Source organism: Chiloscyllium punctatum, chromosome 7, assembly GCF_047496795.1.
Source record: "Chiloscyllium punctatum isolate Juve2018m chromosome 7, sChiPun1.3, whole genome shotgun sequence".
Classification (NCBI taxonomy): domain Eukaryota; kingdom Metazoa; phylum Chordata; class Chondrichthyes; order Orectolobiformes; family Hemiscylliidae; genus Chiloscyllium; species Chiloscyllium punctatum.
Genome location: NC_092745.1, coordinates 63752912 through 63775065, shown reverse-complemented (window position 1 = coordinate 63775065; position 22154 = coordinate 63752912). Strand labels below are relative to the sequence as shown.

General features: G+C 40.2%; 2 protein-coding genes across 9 annotated transcripts in view; one reads left to right on the top strand and one right to left on the bottom strand.

Moving 5' to 3' along the window:
* The window catches only part of nr5a2 (nuclear receptor subfamily 5, group A, member 2), a 261371-nt gene extending 252866 nt beyond the window's left edge, over positions 1–8505 (top strand). For all 4 annotated transcript variants that reach the window (XM_072573849.1, XM_072573847.1, XM_072573845.1 and 1 more), the window contains one exon: positions 5951–8505. In XM_072573849.1, coding sequence (XP_072429950.1) covers positions 5951–6198 — 248 coding nt within the window. In that variant the 3' untranslated portion in view covers positions 6199–8505. The remainder of the gene's footprint in view (positions 1–5950) is intronic.
* Positions 8506–13409: 4904 nt separating this feature from the next.
* The window catches only part of LOC140479741 (adhesion G protein-coupled receptor D2), a 287369-nt gene continuing 278624 nt past the window's right edge, over positions 13410–22154 (bottom strand). For all 5 annotated transcript variants that reach the window (XM_072573840.1, XM_072573839.1, XM_072573842.1 and 2 more), the window contains one exon: positions 13410–14864. In XM_072573840.1, the coding sequence (XP_072429941.1) occupies positions 14715–14864 (150 nt within the window). In that variant the 3' untranslated portion in view covers positions 13410–14714. The remainder of the gene's footprint in view (positions 14865–22154) is intronic.

Sequence of the window (22154 nt, the reverse complement as noted above, 5' to 3'; positions counted from 1 at the left end):
TAAAAGCTAGAATTGTGGCTGTGAGTAGGTACTGGAGTGTGATTTTCAGAGTCCAGAGGAGCATACCCAGTACAGGAGGGTGATTGACTAGAATCGAAGCAGTTATTGAGGCAATCTATGACAGAGCATCCCTTGAAATAGAGTTCAAGGCTGGATCAGCAAAGGAAAAAGTGCAGTCCCCTGAAGTTTAATGAGATTGTCAATGGCCCACCATATCAGTAACACCCCAAATGGAGGGGAGCTGGTTACTGAGAAATCCATGGGATCTGTCTTGATCACATTTGTTATTTAATGTGTGCCATGCGTTGCTTCATGTATTACCCACAAATAACACATGTCAATACTGGCTAATATAAATTATCTGTATTGTAGATTTCAATACTATTTCAACTTAGCATTGTTTGTTCAAAACAGTGGAATTGCATGGCTCTATTCTCTTAGAAAGTACCTGGGATCACACCTTTTATCTGCTTTTAAAAATAAGAGTTACAGGTTCCAAATCGGATCATAACATTAACATGGGTGGCCTGCTCTGAGATACATTTGATAGTCTCATGATTCCTTGTGAGAAAATGATTTCTGCAAATGTTACTTTGTGGTTTGAAAGAATCAATACTCAAAAGAATCTGCCAAATACACAAACTATGTTATGTGGTTTTGTGCTGTCGTGTGCACAAATTTTCCCAGATTGCACAGTAAATAGATTAACTAGCTCCCAATAAAACCAGGACTCAACATCCAATAGACATAATTAGTCAAAAAGTTTTGTCTTACATTCATTAGGACAATTCACAAGAAATACTGAAGTAAAGGGAAAACTGCTTATACTGTATGAGTAGAGATCACTGATTTGTTAGCAAGTCGAGGCAGATTGGAAGAGGGGGTGCATGGAGAATGCACTGGTTAATGATGATTGACAGTGAAATGCCAAGTTTTGTTTACATTTTAAACTAAACAGCTTGAATCTGATTGGCCAAGACATTGTCCTGAGAAATGAACCAAAGAATGGCTATCCATTGAATTGAAACAGGCATAAATGTGTGCATATGTTGTTGATATTTCTATCTGCAAAAAATATGACCCTGTGTAGTAATGGCCCAAATATTCCAAGGGTTTGTCATCACAGTCGGTATTGACACTCTGCTCATTTATTTTTATATTAACACTGAACTCTGCATTTCTAGCTGGGAACTCCAAACTGGATTCTTCACCAATTCATACCATGCCCCATTTAGGCCAATGTGCCGTGTAAATATTCAGCAGTACAACTGGGGAAGAGTAAACATGTAAGGTAAGTGTGGGGTTCGCCTGGCAGTTAGTTGAGGTGCTAGGATGGCAAAGGAATACGGTGCAAGGTTGGTAGTCTGCCTGTAAGGATGCTGGTGAATAGTGCACCAGGCTTGTAGGGTGTCAGCTAAGTAGGGTGTCAGGTGAGCAATGGTGTGCTTAAAGTAGGTCAGCCACTGGGGGAATGTTGGAGATAGCACGTGGGGGGTGTGACTGGAAAGGATGGATGGTAGGTCTAGACAGTGAAGAGGGTGGCAGATAAGGTGAGGCGTTGGGTCAGGCAGGAGTGAGAGAGTATTAAGGACTGGCAAGGGTGTGGTGTTATAGCCAGACGGTGATGGGTTAGGCCAGCAAGGTGGATGTGGGGTCAAAGAGGGAGGGAAGTTGCAAGTAGAAGGGATGTCCAGGCAATTGGGCAATAAGGGTGATTGGGTAGGGTTGTCAGGCTCATGGGCATTTGGATTGTCAGGGCCAAAGAATTTTCATCCTGGCAGTGAGGAGTTGGGGGTCTTCCAGTGTGGTTGAGTCATTTTGGGTTGTGGGGAGATTATTTCAGGGGAAGGGTTCAATGGTTGTCTGATGTCCAGTGAGTGGTCAGAGGAGATGTAGTTGGGGGATGGGGAGATAATGTGGCATAGCTAGTTTAGCATCACCTTAATAGTTACCCAAAAGTTAGATGGGGTTTTTAACTCATTAACTATTAATTTAGCAGAAGCAGATCCCTCAGGTTCTCCAACAGTAAGGGGTTTCCAGACCCTCCAAAAGTAAATTGCCCATCAGAATCATCAATTTCCTGGCCAGTAACTCCCATGGAGTCCACCTCATTTCAGTTTGCACAGGGTCCTAATGAGCAATTCTAGTTTGTGTTGCTCCAATGACGACCTGGCCATTATGTGTTTCTTCCACTACACACACCACTTTGCAGGATCGACTGACAATCCTGATTTGCTTAATCTCAGTATAATTCTTAAATAGTTCTTTATTTAGCAAATGTTGCCCAATCACGATTAATATTGGATCCAGTTAGTGACAAACACCCGTTGTGTTGCTCCTGCATAGCAGCATTGTGAAACTGCTAAATTCACCAACAGCTTAACTTGTTACTCAGACATTTGAAATAATATAATCCAAGGAAGAAGGGCACTTTTCAGCACCAAAAGCGATCACCATATCATGGGTTTGCGCTCAACACAGCCAGAATGAATTCATTCAGGGTAGCTGTTCCTCCTGCAGGTTGGCTTTGATGCTCTCTGACTCATGCAACATTTGTGAGGTTGAGAATGTGGCCAATTTTTTTCACCTGTGGACCTATAGAAATCCCAACATGTAAAGTGAGCCTTGTGTTAGATATTAATAGTGAACCCACTGTTCAATTTCTCGACTGGGACAGCAAGGAACGGCAAATTTGAGGGCAGGATGGAGCGTATTTGGCCTTCGTATTGGATATATGCAAATATGAGATTGGGGTCACTACCATCAACATCACCCATGGGGGCCCAACAAAGATGCACAAGAGAGTTGGGCCTGACAGCGATCCCATGACAACACATCTACTTGGGAATTCAGATCTTTTTTTTAAAAACTGAACTAAACTAATAAGTTTAGTGAATACCAATTTCACACGATGAGGGCAGGTTGAGACCACCATGGTAAGGTGCTGCAGTACAAATGTCTATGGCTTCCTTAAGTGGTTTAGTGGTGAATAGGCTTACAATATGGCATGATGATATTGTTATGATATTGTTATTGCTATGCAATGATGAAGTTTGAGAACCCCCCGAAAAAATTCTAGTTTACTGGCTTATCATAGAGTTTGGAGTATTGGGAACTCAAGGGTTAAAGATCCTATTAGAGTGACTCACTGTATGTTTGATTGTGTACCTGTCATTTGACAGGCTGAGACCAAAAATCACGGTAGGTGGTGGCTACCTCTAAACTGCCAAAATCATCTGGAGCCATACGTGTGTATTTTGCTCCCAGCCCCGAGCAAAGATATTTGTTTCCCTGAATAAGACTGTCAGCCGTGGTTGTAAATTTTATTGACTGCCTCCTGTTCCTACTAACACACTTCCTTACCTATTAATAAGTGTATGTGAAGACTAACAATGAGGACAATACTAAATCTATCTATCTCCTTTCCTATTAACAAAAGATTGTGAGTAATACAGTAACAAGCTCCTGTGAACAATTCGATATATGTCACAGGAAGGTAGCAAACATGAGTCTTTGTAAGATTGAGAAATACCTGTTTTAACAACATCATAGCAATCAGATGTGATGTTAAGAACTTTGTATTAGTCACACCTGAACAAGGTATAAAATATACTGCTTGCACGTAATGTCCAGAGATTTAGCGAAGGGTGCCACCACAAGAAGGCTACAAGGGATCCTTTTGGTGTCACCCAGAATCTCTCATCAGCTGTTCACTAATAAAGTGTCTACCTTTGAACTGAAACTTGTGTCATCTGGAGTTAAGAGTCAACAATGCCACTCCTGTATGGTCTTCACAGATGTGAAACAGTCCTTCACCACTCTCCTCAAATGCTGTCTCTCTCGTATTTTTTGGTTAAAAATCACACAACAACAGGTTATAGTCCAACAGGTTGATTTGGAAGTACAAGATTGTAGCTACCTGACGAAGGAGCTCCAAAAGCTTGTACTTCCAAATCAACCTGTTGGACTATAACCTGGTGTTATATGATTTTTAACTTTGTCCACCCCAGCCCAATACCAGCACCTTCACATCATAGAATTTCTTGCAAATTGTCCCAATGAGTGCAATACAAAAAGCTTTGGCAAGACATTTCAACAATACCCAAGTTCTGTACTGCCTAATATCAACTAATAACTGCATTAACAGTTAAACTGAACTATAAATTCAGCGAGTAATAGTCTACTTTGCACTCACATTATAAAATGCATAGATAGGCACTAGAAGATTGTAGAGGGGCAGATTCATGCAAACAATTGGTATGAAAGATATCACAGCACAATGAACTAGGAGAAGCTGCTTTCCCACTGGCTATGATTAATAATTATTCATATTTCAAGATTTGCTTTGAAAATTCCTCTCCAGGTCATTTAATTACATCATTATTTTATATGTCTTTTCTCGTTAGAACAGAAAATGTATTATGAATGTTTTTCAGATGTTCTGAATCCACGTACAAATGTTGGTCAGCTCTTGCTGCTGAGCCAATTCTAATGAAATCAATTAATAAAGTTAACTGACTCTAAGATTAGATTCTATCTTATGTCAGTGCAAAATAGTGGAATAGGTGAGAAGCTTCCAGAACAGTGGAATTCAAGAGACAAGTTGTAGGCCTCGGACCGTTTAATGCCTGGTATTGATTTAAATTCATTTCCACCATTTGAATGATGGAAATAATCTGTTTGAAGGGTTAGTTGGACGATGGGGTCACAGTACTGCATTCCAAAAATGTCTGTGTGCAACTATCTGCTATGTGACTCCTCATTTCAAAAATAATGGGCTGTACTGTACTAAGAAAGTAACCAGGATAAGGCTTCATTGGGAGGCCCTTTGTATGGTCCATGTATCTGTTTCTTAACAGCCAAATTTTTTAAAATTCAGAAATCGCAACTCATGAGGAAGATGAGAAGATTTTGGGAGTTTAAGGTTACATTGATTGCTTGATTGACAATGCCCGAAGCTAGGGTTATCTCAAAGGAGTTACTCATGAAAATGAACTGAGAAACCAGTGAGGATTGAGAAGACTCATGGTGCCATTATAAAAGAAGAAATTTCAATAATGTTTTAAGGTCAAAGGGTATTCCAATATAGTATCTTTTATGAAGGACATACACTTCATTTACGTCCAACTCATCTGTCAAGAAGAGAGTCTGTCTGAAGGCTGGTGCTGCAGATTATTTTAAGAGCTATCGGAGTGTACCAGATGGTTCATTAGCAGTTCTTGCACAGGTCAAAGGTTACAGAATCATTTAGAGATGTCAAACTGAAACAAGAACATTGTCAGCTTTGAACTACGATTTACAGTTAAAGGTTTGGATATTAATTCAACCTCAAGTTTGTAAATTAATCAGGGATTAGAGCTGTGTATTATGTACAATTTGGAAATGTATGCAGCAAATGAGGGGGCTGGACCTTGGTCATATGGTAGCGGTCACAATGGTTTCTCGTGCTGAATGTAAAACACTTTAACTTAGAAATGCTCCTTAACTTCTCTGTGTTCTGTTTGTTCTCTCTTTGACGAATATGAAAGAAAGGTATCAAAAGGACTGAAAAAGAAACAAATTCTCTCAAATGAGCAAAGACAGACCTTAACAAAATTAGGTCATAATTATTAAGCGTTTCATCCAGTACATCTTTGTTTGGATCTTGGTTGACATGCTGTGTATTTGCAAACATTTTTATTTTTAATTGACATGATTAATTGTATTTGTCCCGCATGCATGTTAGATTTTTAAAAAGCCATCTGTTGAACAAAACTTCTCATTGAACTTTTAGTTTGTACTTTTAGAATAGACTAAAGGGAAAATTTACAAATTAGGTTTTGTTTTTGCATCTCATTATTTCTTCAACACCCTCCTCCTCCCCCCCCCCCCCCCCACCCCCCCACCACCCAATCCTTCATCCCTGACTGCTGTAATTGGATGTTAATCATGGTTCAACTATTTCTTTCAGATGTAAAAAACTTGGAGAACTACCACCTTGTTGAAAGTGTTCAGGAACAAGTTAATGCTGCACTGCTAGACTATACGATGTGTAACTACCCTCAGCAAACAGATAAGTTTGGACAGCTTCTCCTGCGATTACCAGAAATCCGGGCTATTAGCATGCAGGCCGAAGAATACCTCTACTACAAGCACCTGAATGGAGATGTACCCTGCAACAATCTTCTCATTGAAATGCTGCATGCTAAGCGGGCCTAAAACTAGATTCTGGGGGCCTTTGCATCGATGAGCAGAAATTCTAAGCTGCAATAAGCAGCGTCATTTTTTTTCCTTAAAAAGAAAACAACAAAAACCTTTCAGTGCACTAGATGGAAAGAGGACAACCTAATGAGATCTGTTCATCAGGACACAAGTGATGTATCAGGGTGTTGCCATGGAATCTGCCAACTGTGAACCCATCACACCTGTGTTACCCAACCCCCACCTCCCAAAGGAAACCTCTGTGAAGCCTTTTAAGGAAGTGCTTACCCATGTGAAGTTCACTTTGTCAAACTCGATATCAAATTAATATCACACCATTGTTTCTGATTTGTTCAGATTGACCACTAATTCTAGGAAATTTAAGAAAAAGCATGGGAGTTGTGCACTAATGGCAATACAGTTGGGGCTTCAAGTGCACTAAGAAACCCTTAAATTTCAAAGCATGTGGGATACAAAGCAAATGTGGTAACAGTAATGAGCCGTCATAACCTTCTCGATTCTCCTCCTTCCCCAAAGCTATTTCCCCAGTGATCATCAATGTGGTACCTGATAGGGGATCTAAAGGCTTGCCTGTAGTTGGCTTCACTCTCCATTTGCTCGTTCAAATTACCAGACCCTATCTATGTGTGAGGCCTGCAAAGGTTGCAAGAAACCATCTGTCAAGCAATTAGTTTGACAACCACCTTACCTACCCATTTAGGTTCTTTTCGCCAAAGCATACATGCTATTTGAAGTAGACCAAAGCCTGCTGCAGAACAATAACGAGAGGGGAATAAAACTATAACTTATCTTGGATTAAAAAAAACACATCTCACATTCACAATTCTTAATACTTAATGTACTAGTATTAAATTTGTGATGTCACAGTTAAGTGAGTCTTGCCTTATTTCTGTGAGTCTGAATACGCGGAAGAATATAATTGAAGTATTAATACTGTAAATTCAGCAAACAAAGGTGTTTACATTTACTAGCTCCTGTGGGAAAGAACTGTAATGACCTGAATTGCAAAGCAATGATTTCCTTAATTATGTTTAATCGGTAACTTTTTTACCAGTACTTAATTATGTCGTGAGACACTAAAATCAAAAAAGGGAATCTCACTAAGACTTTAATTTGAACAGACAGATCTTTGGCCACATGATCACTTATTGAGATTGTATAAACAATTAGTTCTTTTTCAGAACTGTTGGCTTTGTTATTGGAATAGTACCATTTATATTGTACATCATGGTTTAAAGTGTAGACAATTATGTTACTAATTTATTTCTCCATTGTTTCACCTTTTGTGTAAGAACGCAAGAATAACAAAGCCAAATAAATGCATTTGTTCACTGTAGCGCCTTTCGAAAATCAGCAGCTACAGTCAGTTCAGGGACAAACATATATCTTAAAAAGAATCACACAGTTCATTTAAATATATATTATATATATAGTACAAATCTGAAAATGTAAAAAAAAGGATAAATCTGCTGCAAATGATGTGAACTATGGCTTCATCTTTTAGCTGAATGGAAAGATTTAAAGTTGAAATCTTGCATTAAATAAATTGTCTTGTAAACTGTATGTTCTATACCAAAGACTGTAGTTAGCTTATGTTTTCTGTATTCCATGGTCTCACTGCAGTGCAGAATGTAAAACCGTGATACTTACTTCAATGGACACAAGCACTGAACTAGCTTTGTCTGCCACAAATTACAGATAGGTGGGCTGCGTCTCCTTTCTGTACTTAGCTGCCTGCTTCAGGTTGTAGGAAACCCCATTACTGATGTCTTACAGAACATTGTGAAGCTAATTCTCTGTTTTGTTGTTTACAATTATTTTGGAAAGTATTATATGGTGCATTGCCCAGAATTCAATCAGAACAGTTCTACCTAGCAACTTCAAGGACATTGCCTGGCCAACAACGGATTCCTCTCACACTGCCCAACACAAGGGGTTATAAGAAACAGCTGAAGTACTTGTTTTGCCTGGCAAATCCTGATAGTAAATATAAACAGACACAGATCACGAAATAATGTTAAGCTTTTACTGTTATTATTGTGCTCTTTTGTGTGAACAAACATTCTGTCTTGTCAGTACTATCTGTGTATTGCTGATGTTCTGCAGCTGCAATGGATTTCAGACCATTCAGCTCCTAACTCAGTAAGCAGTTACTTGGTTCATTACTCTACTCTAAGTGTACTATAACAAGTGGAATGACAGACTGTCATGTCACTTCTTGCCAAGAGTTTCTTTACACTGATGGAATTTTTCAGTATTTCAATAAATAATGATATGCGTGGCATATCACTTGTTGAGTCCAAACCTTTGGCATTGTTCATATATGTGCACCACCTTTCACTGTATTAAAGAAAAAGCAAAATGAACATTGAGTAGCATTTGTCTACTGTCAAACGTAAATTGCCGGTGAGGAAAAAAAAATGGGCTTCTCTCTCTACACGCACACCTCTTACTTACCTGAGTACTTTGCCAGCTCCGATGGATGGGACAGATGTCTAACATCAGATTCCCGAAATGACTACTAAATTCATTCATAGCAGGAGATTCCTGGGAGCTCAGCAGAAATACTTTTTTGGATGTCCTCATAGTGTCTTGAAGAGATCAAATATCTCCATTGTCAGTGGCTGACCAAAATGGAGATGGTTTACTCCGAACGCCACCAAAAACAGAGACAGACCTTGTTAGGGGAAAGCAGAGGTGAAGGCGAGGAACCCGAGAGAACATACTACTCTGCCAAACAGCCTAGCCATGCAAATTTTCAAGCACCACCTGCCCCTCATGACAAAGTCTACAGGTCACACTCTGGACTTATCAACCATTTCAGAAACTACTGAACCAGAATGGAAGCAAGCCAGCCTTGCTCCTGAGGAAATGTCTGAGAATATTTTCAACTGGACTGTTGCTGTCATCTTTAATGCATGATTAGGACAGTAACGAAACAATATATAAAATCACAGGTAGATTTTATTCAAGTGCAGGTCTCTCTTAGCATGTTATTATTGAGTTCTGTAACTGGTTTATAAATAGTACTTCTGGAATCAGAGTATTTTCTACACAATCCTGAGACTGATACACAATCATGCACCTACCTTCTTTGTTACAGTTAACAGTTGCCCTTGTCATGTAAATGAAAGCTGGCATCTGATTTTTTTTCTGCAGAAGTATTAAATATTTTCATCCATTTGTCAATCAACTAATGGAGTTATCTTTTGAAGTGAAACATACCTTGGTTGAAAGTTCCAATGTAATAGAAGGATAACACCATTTCTGTTTCCCAACCTTTCTATGGAGGTTTAAAGAACAATAAATGCTGAATACCACAAACCATAACCACCAGAAGACAGTCAACCTCCAAAAGAGAAAAATAAGGTTCAAGTATTCACCTCAAGCATTGAGCTATCTTCCTTACTCAAATGTCATTTTAAGTATTTTTCTCTCCTAAATGGTTGACAAGTAACTTTTTCTCTTCAATTTAATCCTCTTCACTAGCCTCCTCAGTATCGAGGTACATAGAAACTAGGAATAGGAGGAGGCCATTCAGCCCTTTGAGCCTGCTTCATCATTCACTATGATCATGGTTGCTCTTCTATCTCACTGCCCTATTCCAGCTTTCTCCTGATGCCCCTATGTACCTAGCTCTTCAATACGTTCAGTAACTTGACCTTCAAAGCCTTTTGGGGCCAAATCAGATCCCCTCTCATCATTTCTGATGAAGGGCTATGCCTGCAACACTGACTCTCCTGCTCCTCGGATGCTGCCTGACCTGCTGTGCTTTTTCTGCTCCGCACTTTTCAACTCTGACTCTCCAGCATCTGCAGTCCTCACTTTCTCACCTAATGAATACAAGTCGATTTGAACCAATTTCTCCTCATGGGACAGTCCTGTCATCCCCGGTACCAGTCTAGTGAACCCCCACTATATTCCCCAAGGACGTGCAAGTCCTGGGCAGCCTCCTCTGCCAAATCCAAGCCACCCTACGTCTGGAGGAAGAATGCCCCATGTGGTTATGTCCAAAGGGCACTCCACCCTCCACTCTGACCTATCACAATTACATCCACCTCAACTATCATCTTCCCAGCTACCTTCACCCCCCTACATTGCTGATGAAGGGCTTATGTCTGAAATGTCGACTCTCCTGCTCCTCAGATGCTGCCTCACCTGCTGTGTTTTTCCAGCGCCACACCTTTGGACTCTGACTCTCCAGCATCTGCAGTTCTCACTTTCTCCTACTTCTCCTTGTTGGCAAGTATCCTGTCTTAGACATGAGAACCAAAGCTGCATGTGGTCAGACCAAGGCCTTGTAAAAAACTAAATTCTGAATTTAAATCCTCTTGCAATGGAGGCCTTCCTAATTTTTTGTTGTACCTGGTTGTCTACTTTCATTGACTGGTGCATAAGAACACCTAGATCTCTTTGCACATCCACACTTCCTGATACAGCATAGAGTCATACAGGATGGAAACAAACACTTTGGTCCAACTCGTCCACGCCGACCAAGTTTATAAAACTAAACTAGTCCCATTTGCAAACATTTGGCCCATATCCCTCTGAATCCTTCTTATTCATGTACTTGTCCAAATGTCTTTTAAATGTTGTAACTTACCTGCATCTATTTCTTCTTCTGGCAGCTCATTTCATTTATGCACCATCCTCTGTGTGAAAAAGTTACTCATCAGGTCCCTTTTTAAATCTTACCCCTCACACCTTAAACTTACGCCGTCTAGGTTTGGACTCCCCTACCCTGGGGGAAAGACCTTTGCTGTTCACCTTATCTATGCCCCTCATGATTTTATAAACCTCTGTAAGGTCACCCCTCAGTACTGTTCCTTTCTGTTTTTCACACTGAAGTGTATAACTTCATATTTTTCCACGTTGTACTGCATCTGCCATTCGCTTTGCCACACCCGCAACTGAGTCTAAATCACCGTGAAACCTTCTTGCTTCTTCCTTAGTTTCTTGAGTGTTAGAACAAGTTCACAGGGCCATCAATCAGATATCAGCAGGCTATGTGTGTGGGGCAACATCACAGGCCCACATTATCCAAACTATGGATTTGCAATAGTGAACAAAATCAAAAATCCTGGCTCATTTGAGCCCCCCTTACCCTCCCCCCCCTCCCCCCCCCCCCCCCCCCCCCCGCCCAGCTCACCCCTAGCTAATCTAACACTGACTGGGAATAAATTAGAATGATAGTGATCTGGTCAGACCATGCTTAACCTACTTCTGGGCACAAAAAAAACAGGAAATGTTCAAAAGTACTGGTAGCAATGCACAGTGAAAAGCCAAAAATGTCTGATTCTTAATCACTGATCGGAAATATGGAGGGAGGCCATGGTTGTACAGTTACCATCTTGGTTATGTTGGAAAATGGGGAAAGTCTGTAAATGAACATTAACACCTGAAGGCCTAACCAGTTACTGTTTTGAATGAGCTTTCAAATGTAAATCAAGTGAGAAATTTGTTGAAATCATTAAATCAGATCAGGGTCCTTCACCCAATCTAGGACCCAACACTATTCTCATGTATCAATAGCCAAGGTATGTTCCTCACAGGCACTATCTGTTGGTCCATGGCAGGCAGTAGTCCTGAAAGAGGCCAAACCAGACCATTCCAAAAGAAGGTGTTTTCAATATTTGTCGCTCACTGGCAGCAGGCTATTGTGATGCAAAACGCAAAGTGGTTTGATCATCTAGTGCTGCTAATTTCACAGTCAGCACAATTGCAATGCTGACCTGAATGCTGTACAAAACCAGAACTGACTCTTTGAAATTTCTGGTCCAGAGAGGAAGCCTCGTAGCCCAGTTGTAAAAGGTAACTCAGGATGTTATTCTGAACAAAGCTACCAAATAAGAACTGGGAGACACCATTTAAACAATTACAGGCACTTTTAGAATGAGATCATTGAATTTTTCTACATACAAAGAGGTTTAATCGTAGTGATCAGAAGCCCTAATTTTAAAAAATAAACAACAAATAACTGGATATTATATTTTGGGAAATGTTAGCATTTCTCTGGATGGATGAGTTAACGTAACATATAACATAAAACAATACAGTGCAGAACAGGTCCTTCGGCCCTCAATGTTGCGCTGATCTGTGAACTAATCTAAGCCCATCCCCCTACGCTACCCCATCATCATCCATGTTGCTTATCCAAGGATTGTTTAAATCTCCCTAATATGGTTGAGTTAACTACATTGGCAAGGTAAAAACAAGGACTGCAGATGCTGGAAACCAGATTCTAGATTAGAGTGGTGCTGGAAAAGCACAGCAGTTCAGGCAGCATCCGAGGAGCAGGTTCTCTAACTATATTGGCAGGCAGGGCATTCCACGTCCTTACCACACTGAGTAAAGAACCTGCCTCTGACATCTGTCTTAAATCTATCACCCCTCAATTTGTAGCTATGCTCCCTCGTACAAGCTGACGCCATCATCCTAGGGAAAAGACTTTTACTGTCTACCCTATCTAATCCTCTGATCATTTTGTATGTCTCTATCAAATCCCCTCTTAGCCTTCTTCTTTCCAATGAGAACAGATCCAAGTCTTTCAGCCTTTCCTCATAAGACCTTCCCTCCAAACCAGACAACATTCTGACAAATCTCCTCTGCACCTTTTCCAACGCTTTCACATCGTTCCTATAATGGGGCGACCAGAACTGTACACAATATTCCAACTGCGGCCACAATAGCGTTTTGTATAATTGCAGCATGACATTATGGCTCTGGAACGCAATCGCTTTACTAATAAAATCTAATATGCCGTAAGATTGGCTAGATAACATTTCTCATCTCTAAAGAACTTGAGAAATTTCAGTGACTATGGAATCCAATTTTATTTTTGTATTATTTTCTATCTGCACATTATCAGACCCCTCTTGGTTATTAAGAACTCATCAACTAAGGCATCTGGTAGGAGTGAGCTAAGATAAAGACTATTTGCCTTTCACTCTCTGTGGAAAATCTGTCTGCTTCACACATGCCTAGCTGACCAAGGTTGACTATACCTTAGAACTCTGATGAAAGTTCACCCAGCTGAAGTTTTAACGTTGATTTTCTCTTCCCAGATGCTGCCAGACCTATTGAGTATTTCAATAATTTTCAGCTTTTATTTCAGACTTCCAGAATCTACTGGGTCTTTGTTCCACTTTAAAATTCTTTCTTACAGTTCTATGATATTTTGGTCAATCAACAAGTCCCAACTTCCGGCCATCATTATTTTTAATAAAACTTTGAATTAAAACAAGCTTGATGTATTTTATCTTTTGAGACTAGAGCCACATCAACATTCAAGGATGAAAAAATACATTGAACAGAATTACATTTTAGTACAGAATAATTGATCGCACAGAAACCCAGTACACAAATAAGTAAATTAGCTGTGCTTTACCATATTCAAAATGTTTTTGTATGTGTATCTACAACATTTGGTAAAATCACAGAATTAAACTCACATACATGAATTATCACAACACAGTACAATCAATTTGGAAAGTATGATGCGGAGGAAATGGTAAAATTGTGACCTGCCAGAAATTTCACCACTCTCTGCAAAGTTTTAACTCTGTGTCACAATCTACTATTGATTTACCATAATCACAATTGTTACAATATATCTTTGCCAGCATATAAAATGTGGATGGTGTCAATTGTTAATTTTACTTGTCCTGATATATCAATATATTATCAGTATTGCAACACTGCTACTGCAACCAGGACTGTGTTAAATCTCTAAGTTATAATTAGAAAAAATATTGGCAGCATTCCGGTTCCTTTCTGTACCTGATAATATACAGTTGTTCGACAGTCAACCCAAACCTCCAATTTGTCACAATGATCAAATGCCATCTTTCTATGTACAACTTTTAAAAGAACCACTGCTGCTCATATTTTTACTGGTTCAACTGATCAACGTTACTGATTTAAACAACAATGCTAACATTCAGTCACTAGTCATAATGAGGATAATTACTGATTGTTGCTAAAAAAAAAGGTTAAATGCATCACATTGTCATTTATTTAAGGAATCTGCAGCTACGTCTGGTCTTATGTTTTAGTCTGTACTATATTAACTGTGATGCTCTAACCATCATTTTACCTGCATAATTCATTCAACTATGACTACAGCTTACCTTTCTCAGTTAGCAAACAAACCCTAAAGAGAAAAAATTCGATAAATAATTTTTAATAACATCTTTTACCAGCAAAAGCTCTATTTGCCATTCCCCTTTGGACTGTTGTTGGACTGTTAGGTTTGAGTCAAGTAAAATAGAGATGGAACAAACACAGAGGTTAACCTCCCTGATCTTATAAATGATGGCAAACGTCTAGATGGCAGCAAAGGGCTTCGACCCTAATGATGACAGAACATCCATTATCAATCTGCCTTATCTCTTTCCTTAAAGACAATCAAGAGCATTCCCCACCACAGCCACACGCAGATTCCACCATAGCATCATCACTTTCTAGCCCAATGCACAACGCCAGTTGGAGGGATGCTTGTCATCTTGATTTAATCAGTCCAAATATAAGCTGCCAACTCGTTTCAGGGACATAACATTTAGTGAGGAGCAGGAGCGATCTTCGAGCTCTATGGGTACATGCAGGCTGCAGCCATCTTCCATATCCTCCCGTCCACTGGGCACAGGACAATCAGCTCTGCAACCCTGTAGGTAGATTTTTTAAAAAAACGTGTTAGGTTAAGACTTAAAGCAGCATTTCTTTTCCTTTAAGAGCTTAAATGTCCCGGAAACTATTACTATCTATCAAAGAGTTATGGGTGAGTGATTTGTGCTCTTTGTGGCAACTGTCTGGTCCCTTTTAATTGGTTTGAGTTTGTCCTGACAGATACCATCTGTTCCTGCAGAATAGGCCTTGCTCCAGTCTGGAAAGCTGATGAACTTATTTTTCACATTTCTTGGCTTTCTGAATATTCCTTAACCATTCATGGCAAAAATTATTAGAATACAATATTCCACTATTACTACTGTCATCTATTCAAAATCTAACCAATATTTTGCAAAACAGATTATAAGCACTAATCTTGATGTCAACTAATATTTTTAAATAAACAGGACTTTCTTCATCTCTTCTAATCTTAAAAGGATGTATAAGATTGTAATGGCCACTCAGTAAGTTCTATTGAAACAACTTAGTTTTTGGAAAGTGTTCTACATTAAACAACAACAAAAAAATTAAATTCGCAGCATTCAGAGATATTCTTTGGGTTGTATTAATGAAAGCTTTTGATTTCTCCCCGTATTCAGTGGTTACAGTCTCTGAAGCCCAGTGCCAACATTTTAAACATTCCATTAATTAACAGAACAATGGACATGCTTTAGAAACCAATCTGTCATTTTATAAATAAAAGCACACAATTCAGCCTCTTCAGTCACAATACCGAACTGTGGTATTTAAATTGTAGTGATATTCCATAAAAGATTCAAGGCTACCTAAAATCGAAAGCCCAAGCAAACACATTGACATAAAAAAAATCCATTTGCAAAAAAAATAGAGCAACTAAATAAAAGATGCCATCCATTTAAAGATGGCTTCAGTGAGAACTCAATTCTCATGTTAGGTTTTTTAAATCTTTTTTTTCTCCCTTTTCAGAAACTCTGTTCAAAACCTCAACACATATTGAAGCTGGACTCTGTTATGCTCTGAAGCAATAGGCATAAGCTTGCTGCAAGCTGTCCAGTGTAGCAAGCAGTTCCTTGTGCATGGTTGCATGGACGTTTCTTGATAGCTGTCTCCAGCTGAAACCTCTGCATTAGGACAAGTCTTACCCTCGAGCCAAATGGTGCCATATCCTTCCCAACAAGACTGTCATCCTCTAACCATTAGCTGGTGATGCACCATACAAAGGCTTCCTTCTGTACCCCTCCCCCTGAAGTATGCATAGAGTCTCTGGGCAAGTGCTTGCTGGGGTCAACTCGACTCCACCCCCTGCCCCCACTTTGTAAAGTGGTAAAGAGTGTTCAATCAACTCTGAACATGCAAGTAAAGAAAGGAGCAAGAGTTGACTTTTAATACAAGGGATAAGGAGAGGAGAGAACAATTGCATTTATGATGCAGAACACTGAGTCATAGAGATGTACAGCATGGAAACAAATCCTTTAATTAAACCCATGAATATCACCAAGATATCCTAAATTAATCTAGTCCCATTTGCCAGCCTTTGGCCCATATCCCTCTAAACCCTTCCTATTCATGGACCCATCCAGATGCCTTTTAAATGTTGTAATTGTACCAGCCTTGACCACCTCCTCTGACAGCTCATTCCGTACACACACCACTATCTGCGTGAAAATGTTTCCCATTAGGTCCCTTTTAAATCTTTCTCCTCTCACCCTAAACCTATGCCCTCTAGTTTTGGACTCCCGTACCTTTGGGAAAAGACCTTAGCTATTCACCCTATCCATGCCCCTCATGATTTTATAAACCTCTATAAGGTCACCCTCAGCCTCAGACGCTCCAGGACAAACAGCCCCAGCCTGTTCAGCCTCTCCCTATAGCTCAAATCCTCCAACCCTGGCAACATCCTTGTAAATCTTTTCGGAACCCTTTCAAGTTTCACAACATATTTCCTATGGCAAGGAGACCAGAATTGCATGCAGTATTTGAGTAGTGGCCTAATCAATGTCCAGTACAGCAACATGACCTCCCAACTCCTATACTCAACGCACTAACCAATAAAGGTAAGTATATCAAATACTTCTTCAATAACCTGTCTACCTGTGACTCCACTTTCAAGGAGCTATGAACCTGCACTCCAAGGTCTCTTTGTTTGGCAATACTCCCCCAGGCTTTACCATTACATGTATAAGTCCTGCCCTGATTTGTCCGACGAAAATATAGCACCTCACATTTATCTAGTATGTGTGCAGAGGGAATGAAGAAAGAAGAGTAAAAGATGATGATGTGTGGAACAACCCAGTGCAATATTTTCTCCAGCCCTGTTCCTCACCACAGACACCACGGTCTCCTGTCAATGGTAGCTATTAGCTTTTCTTCCATAGAGAACCAGATGGGCAAATGGATGAGGCTCATTTGCATTAGCCTTCAGCTATAACCTTCACTGGCAAGAAGGAAGACAGTCAGTCTTCTTGTGACTTGCTTCAAAGTTAATTGGTGCGTATAAAGGTTGTGATTGAATCATACATATGTAGTGTGTAAGATTGAAGATGTGTGACAGTGAGGATTGCAGCAGTAATAACAATAGGAAGGACAGTATGTATGAGCAGAAGAGATGATGTGCAATAAAGTGTGGTCCTCGGATTGTAGAGGGTAATTTTGTAAGTATTGAGACTGGACGTGGTGGAGGTTCTAGCTGAGAGCAAGTGAGCAGAATTATTATCTCAACAGTTGTAGTGAGGTGACTAAACATTTTTCTGCTTTGCCGCCATGTCCTGGTATTGACCTCCTTATTTACTTATTTCCACTGATGGAAAAAGAGGGAAAAACACAGTTACAAAGTAATACTTGGAAAAAAACATACTGGGCAGCTGAAGCTCCATTTTCAAGTATACAAGATGAATCTGACCCTTTTTGCAAGTTTTCTTGTTTTGCTGTATCAGGGCAAGGGAACTTCAACTGTTGCTAGGGGAAAAAGAATCTCCCTCATTCTATCCAGCTCCTCAACCATGGTCTCCAAAGCACTATCAGAGAGCCGTAGCATGCAATCAGCAGACCGTAGAATCAAAGAATCATAGAATCTCTTCAATGTGGAAACAGGCCATTTAACCCAACAAGTCCACACTGACCCTCCGAAAAGTATCCCACCCAGACCCATGCCCCTACCATATTCCTCTTTATTTACCCCTGACTAGTGCACCTAGCCTACACATCCCTGAACACTATGGCAATTCAGCATGACCAATTTACCTAAGCTGCACATCTTTGGACTGTGAGTGGAAACCAGAGCACCCGGAGGAAACCCACGCAGACACAGGGAGAATGCGCAAACTCCAGACAGACAGTCACCCAAGGCTGGAATCAAACCGGGTACCTGGCGCTATAACCACTGAGCCACCATGCAGCCCAACAGACGCCAGATCTCAGACACCAGCAGAGTGCATCCCTCTTTTAAATAGGTACTGACTGCCTTTAGGGGGCACCAGTCAAGCCTATTTTCCACCTCCTCTGAAGAGTCGTACAGCCAAGGAATAGGACAGGTTACACACCTGAGCTGTTTTATAATGAGCTGGCAATAATTTCACATTGACCCTGTGATTATACGAACAGGAGCAAGCAGCAACCCCTGAAGCCATGAACACAACAAAATCACCCTGCTCTGTTGGTCTGTTCTTAGGGCAATCACATTTCTAAACCACTGCATTCAAAAATATGGCACTGTTTAGTTGCAAAGCATTTGAGCCATCCTGGTACATTTTAGCACAGCATTATTAGGATACTGGCTTAAATTACCAGGGTGAGGAGCTTTTTTTAAATGAAGTATGAAATGGAATGAAGTATGTGTTACGCTTCACAGATCAGACACAGCTGCTCTGCAACAGGGTACAGCTATTACTGTAGAGTAAAGCTCTCAAAGTAGGAACCAAAGGTTGGAGCAAAATTCAAGCCGGTTGGGTCAGAAATCCGCATCACATACAAAATATCACGCAACCGGAATGGCTCTGAACCATGGCAATTATAAAGCAGGTTTGTAAGCAAAATTTATGTTACTGGTGATTTGATTGATTAATATCGATGTAGCGTTTTGATTAATATGGATGTAACATAAGAGTTTCTTTTTAAAGAGGAAGAGTATTGCAATCGTTTTATGACATATTGGAATGTTTCAAGTAATTGGGTTATCTTTAAGTATTAATACAAAAACATTTCACCTTTCTTTCTATGATGAATGAATAATTTAAACTTTAATTTCATTTAAAAATCTTTTATGTGGTGGCAAATGGGGCAGGGCCAGTGGGTGACCGAAGGGGGGCTTTTTTTGCCCTATTTAAATGGTCCATGAAGAAAAACAAAACTTGCAATTTTGAAATATAAGTTAAAGGCAGGTGAATGGCATGAGCAAAACACAATGTTTGCAATAATTTCACAAACACAATATTCTATAGCAGATAATCCTTGCAAGCAAACTGTAGGTAAATCATTAAAGGCTGCGGCAAATACACATGGGCAATGCCTGACCAATGCCAGCCCGACTCAAGGTATGAAGGTAATAAAAGCAACTGGTTCCTCTGGAAGAGAAATTTACATAAGCAAAGCACACTCAGATGTCTGGCCTTTTTACATCGTCTCAACTGTTGTAGCCGAAACAATACACTAACAAGGACTACTCGATTGACTTGAATTCCCTTGAGTGGCTTGTTTCTCAGGCTGCAGTGGAGTTGGAGCCTTGTCCAATGGCAGTCACTTCAAATCAGAAGCAACTTTGCTGGTATGTAATACCAAACAGTATGTATGCATAGACCAGTGGTACATCCCATTCAGCCGTTTTGTGATCAAAGGGAATACTGGATTAGCAGAGGGACTATGGGTTGCATGCTGTAGCAGTTCAGCACTGTTTCTTGTCACGATAAGCACCTAACTGTCAACCTGTCAGCGGCCTATCACAGTTCCTACTTGTTACACTGCCACCTCCTCAAGTTCCTGTCAATGTCAAATATCTCTCACGTTCGAGAGCCTAAACGAGAAAAAGAATACTGGTCTGGGAGATTTTAAAATACATTAGGATTAACAGGATGTACAACAGGGAGATACTTTCCAGAACTGTGTGGAAAGGCAGCTTGTGAGGATAGCAAAGTTAACTGCTAAAATAAATCATACATTGCATGGAAGTCAGTAAATGCAACATTTAACTAAAAACTGATTTGGCAAACTGCCTACAGTAGAAAATCTGGAATTTTATATCCAGAAATGGATGGCACAGGCAGTAAGAGTCCCTCTACAGTACTTTCTTGTTACAAGTGATGAAAACTTTAGGGGAAAGTATCAAAAGGATGTTAGCACTTTTTTTAATGGTGGCTTGTAGGTTACTTTTTAATCCAGTTACACTGCTTCCTGTCCAAACGCTTGTACTTAAAATTTTCCTGAGGGCACTAGCAGTGCAAAGGTTAAATATTCTGATTTCAGCAAGACAAACATTTTACGTGCCTATTCTCTTGTTTGAGCATCAACATTTTAAGTTAGTATTTGAAATGATTCTTCGTGATATTTGGATTAAATTCATTTGCAGATTCATGGGAAACTCCTTTATGTGGCCAGCTGAATGCAGGAATGTATTTCCTGAATAGCGGAGCACATTATCATGTTTGTAGCCACTTTCCCTTACACATTGCTACAGTAAAGGATTTACTTTTCCAGCTGCATACTGCCAGGATATAAGGCAGGGGTGCTGGGAACATAGGGGGATAGCACACTGGCTAAGTTTCCAAGGACTCTGTGGAGATCCAGATTAGTTGCCCACACCTAATTAAGTGTGATTTTATGAGTTTGGTAGCATCTTACTGGTAGCAGAATCACCCCGCACCCCCTCACCCTACTGCTTGAGGAAGCCACCAGCTTATTGAAAGTCAATAATGTATTTAGAAACAGTCCCAACCATGTCCCTTTCAGTGGGGGAGATATGCCCTGCCTGATGGATAGACATACATTCTTGGCCTGTATGTATCACCAATTGGGACCAGCAGCTAGAGATGAATGAGCCCTCCTGTCATCCTATGCACTGCAGCAGCACCCATCTCTAGCAAAGGAACTGCCAATCTGTCAATGCTGGATGGCTTACTATAGTCATCCAGCCTGCCCAACGTCCTCAACAGGGGCCATGAGCATGGTAGGGGCAAATTTGGAGGCTTCTTCCAGGAAGACTCTCATCACAATCTGACTGTCAGCAAGTGAGGGTTCAGTACCATCATTTGAACCTGACATCAGGGAATGAAGCCCACAGGAAAATCCATTAAAATGCTCTTGGGACCAACCCTCTGGATTACAGGCCATTAAGGCAACCAACAAATTGCCATTCCTCAGAAACAAAATAGCATAGTGCTAATATATAAAACAAAATTCTGAAAGCCTTTTGATAAAAATCCTCATTGTCAAACTGTCAAATTTCTTGTATAAAGATTCCATGCCTTGAGACTAGTTTCCCGCATGTCCTGTCAATACAAAGGCTTTAATCCAATCGTTAAAACTGGTTGCTTCAAATAAGTTAATATCTACATCCAGAAAGCACACACGGGAATGTGTAAGAAGTACATTAAGTATTCATGCCTAGGCTTTATAGAACAGACTTTCAATCCTCATACACTCAAAATCACTAGGAAAATCCAAGTTCACCCCGAGAACGAAGATAGAGAGTCCCAAAGCTGTTTTCAGACTTGTGCCTGTTCACAAATCTGACTGCGAAGCAATGATTATAGGAGCAGCACAGAATAGCTAAGTTCGAATGTTGCATCATTATATGCTGGGAATATTCTATACAATGCTAGAGGATTGAAGAAACATTAGGGGGATACTTTCTGTTGTGCTCACCAAAACATAAATTTCTTCACGTGGAAAGCATTGCGTGGATGTTGAATCACATCTAAGCTTGCAAGCATGTTTTGAAGAAAGATAGGACCAGACCAATGAAGCAATTAGGGCAGCACAGCATTTGGGAATGTAGCTGTCATGTGTCTTCCTGACATATCGAAAGCATCAAGACATTTTTTGCATCATATCTTGCTTCTCTTTTTTATTGAGATGTTTTATAGAGTCATAGAGATGTACAGCATGAAAACAGACCCTTCGGTCCAACCCGTCCATGCCGACCAGATATCCCAACCCAATCTAGTCCCACCTGCCAGCACCCGGCCCTTATCCCTCCATGTGACTGAAATTAACATACTGTAGGATAAAACCTAGTGTTGGCAATATTAACAGAGGTTAAATGCTACATGGTGAGTTCTCACACAAATACTTTAAGCACTGATCTGTTACATTGACAATAA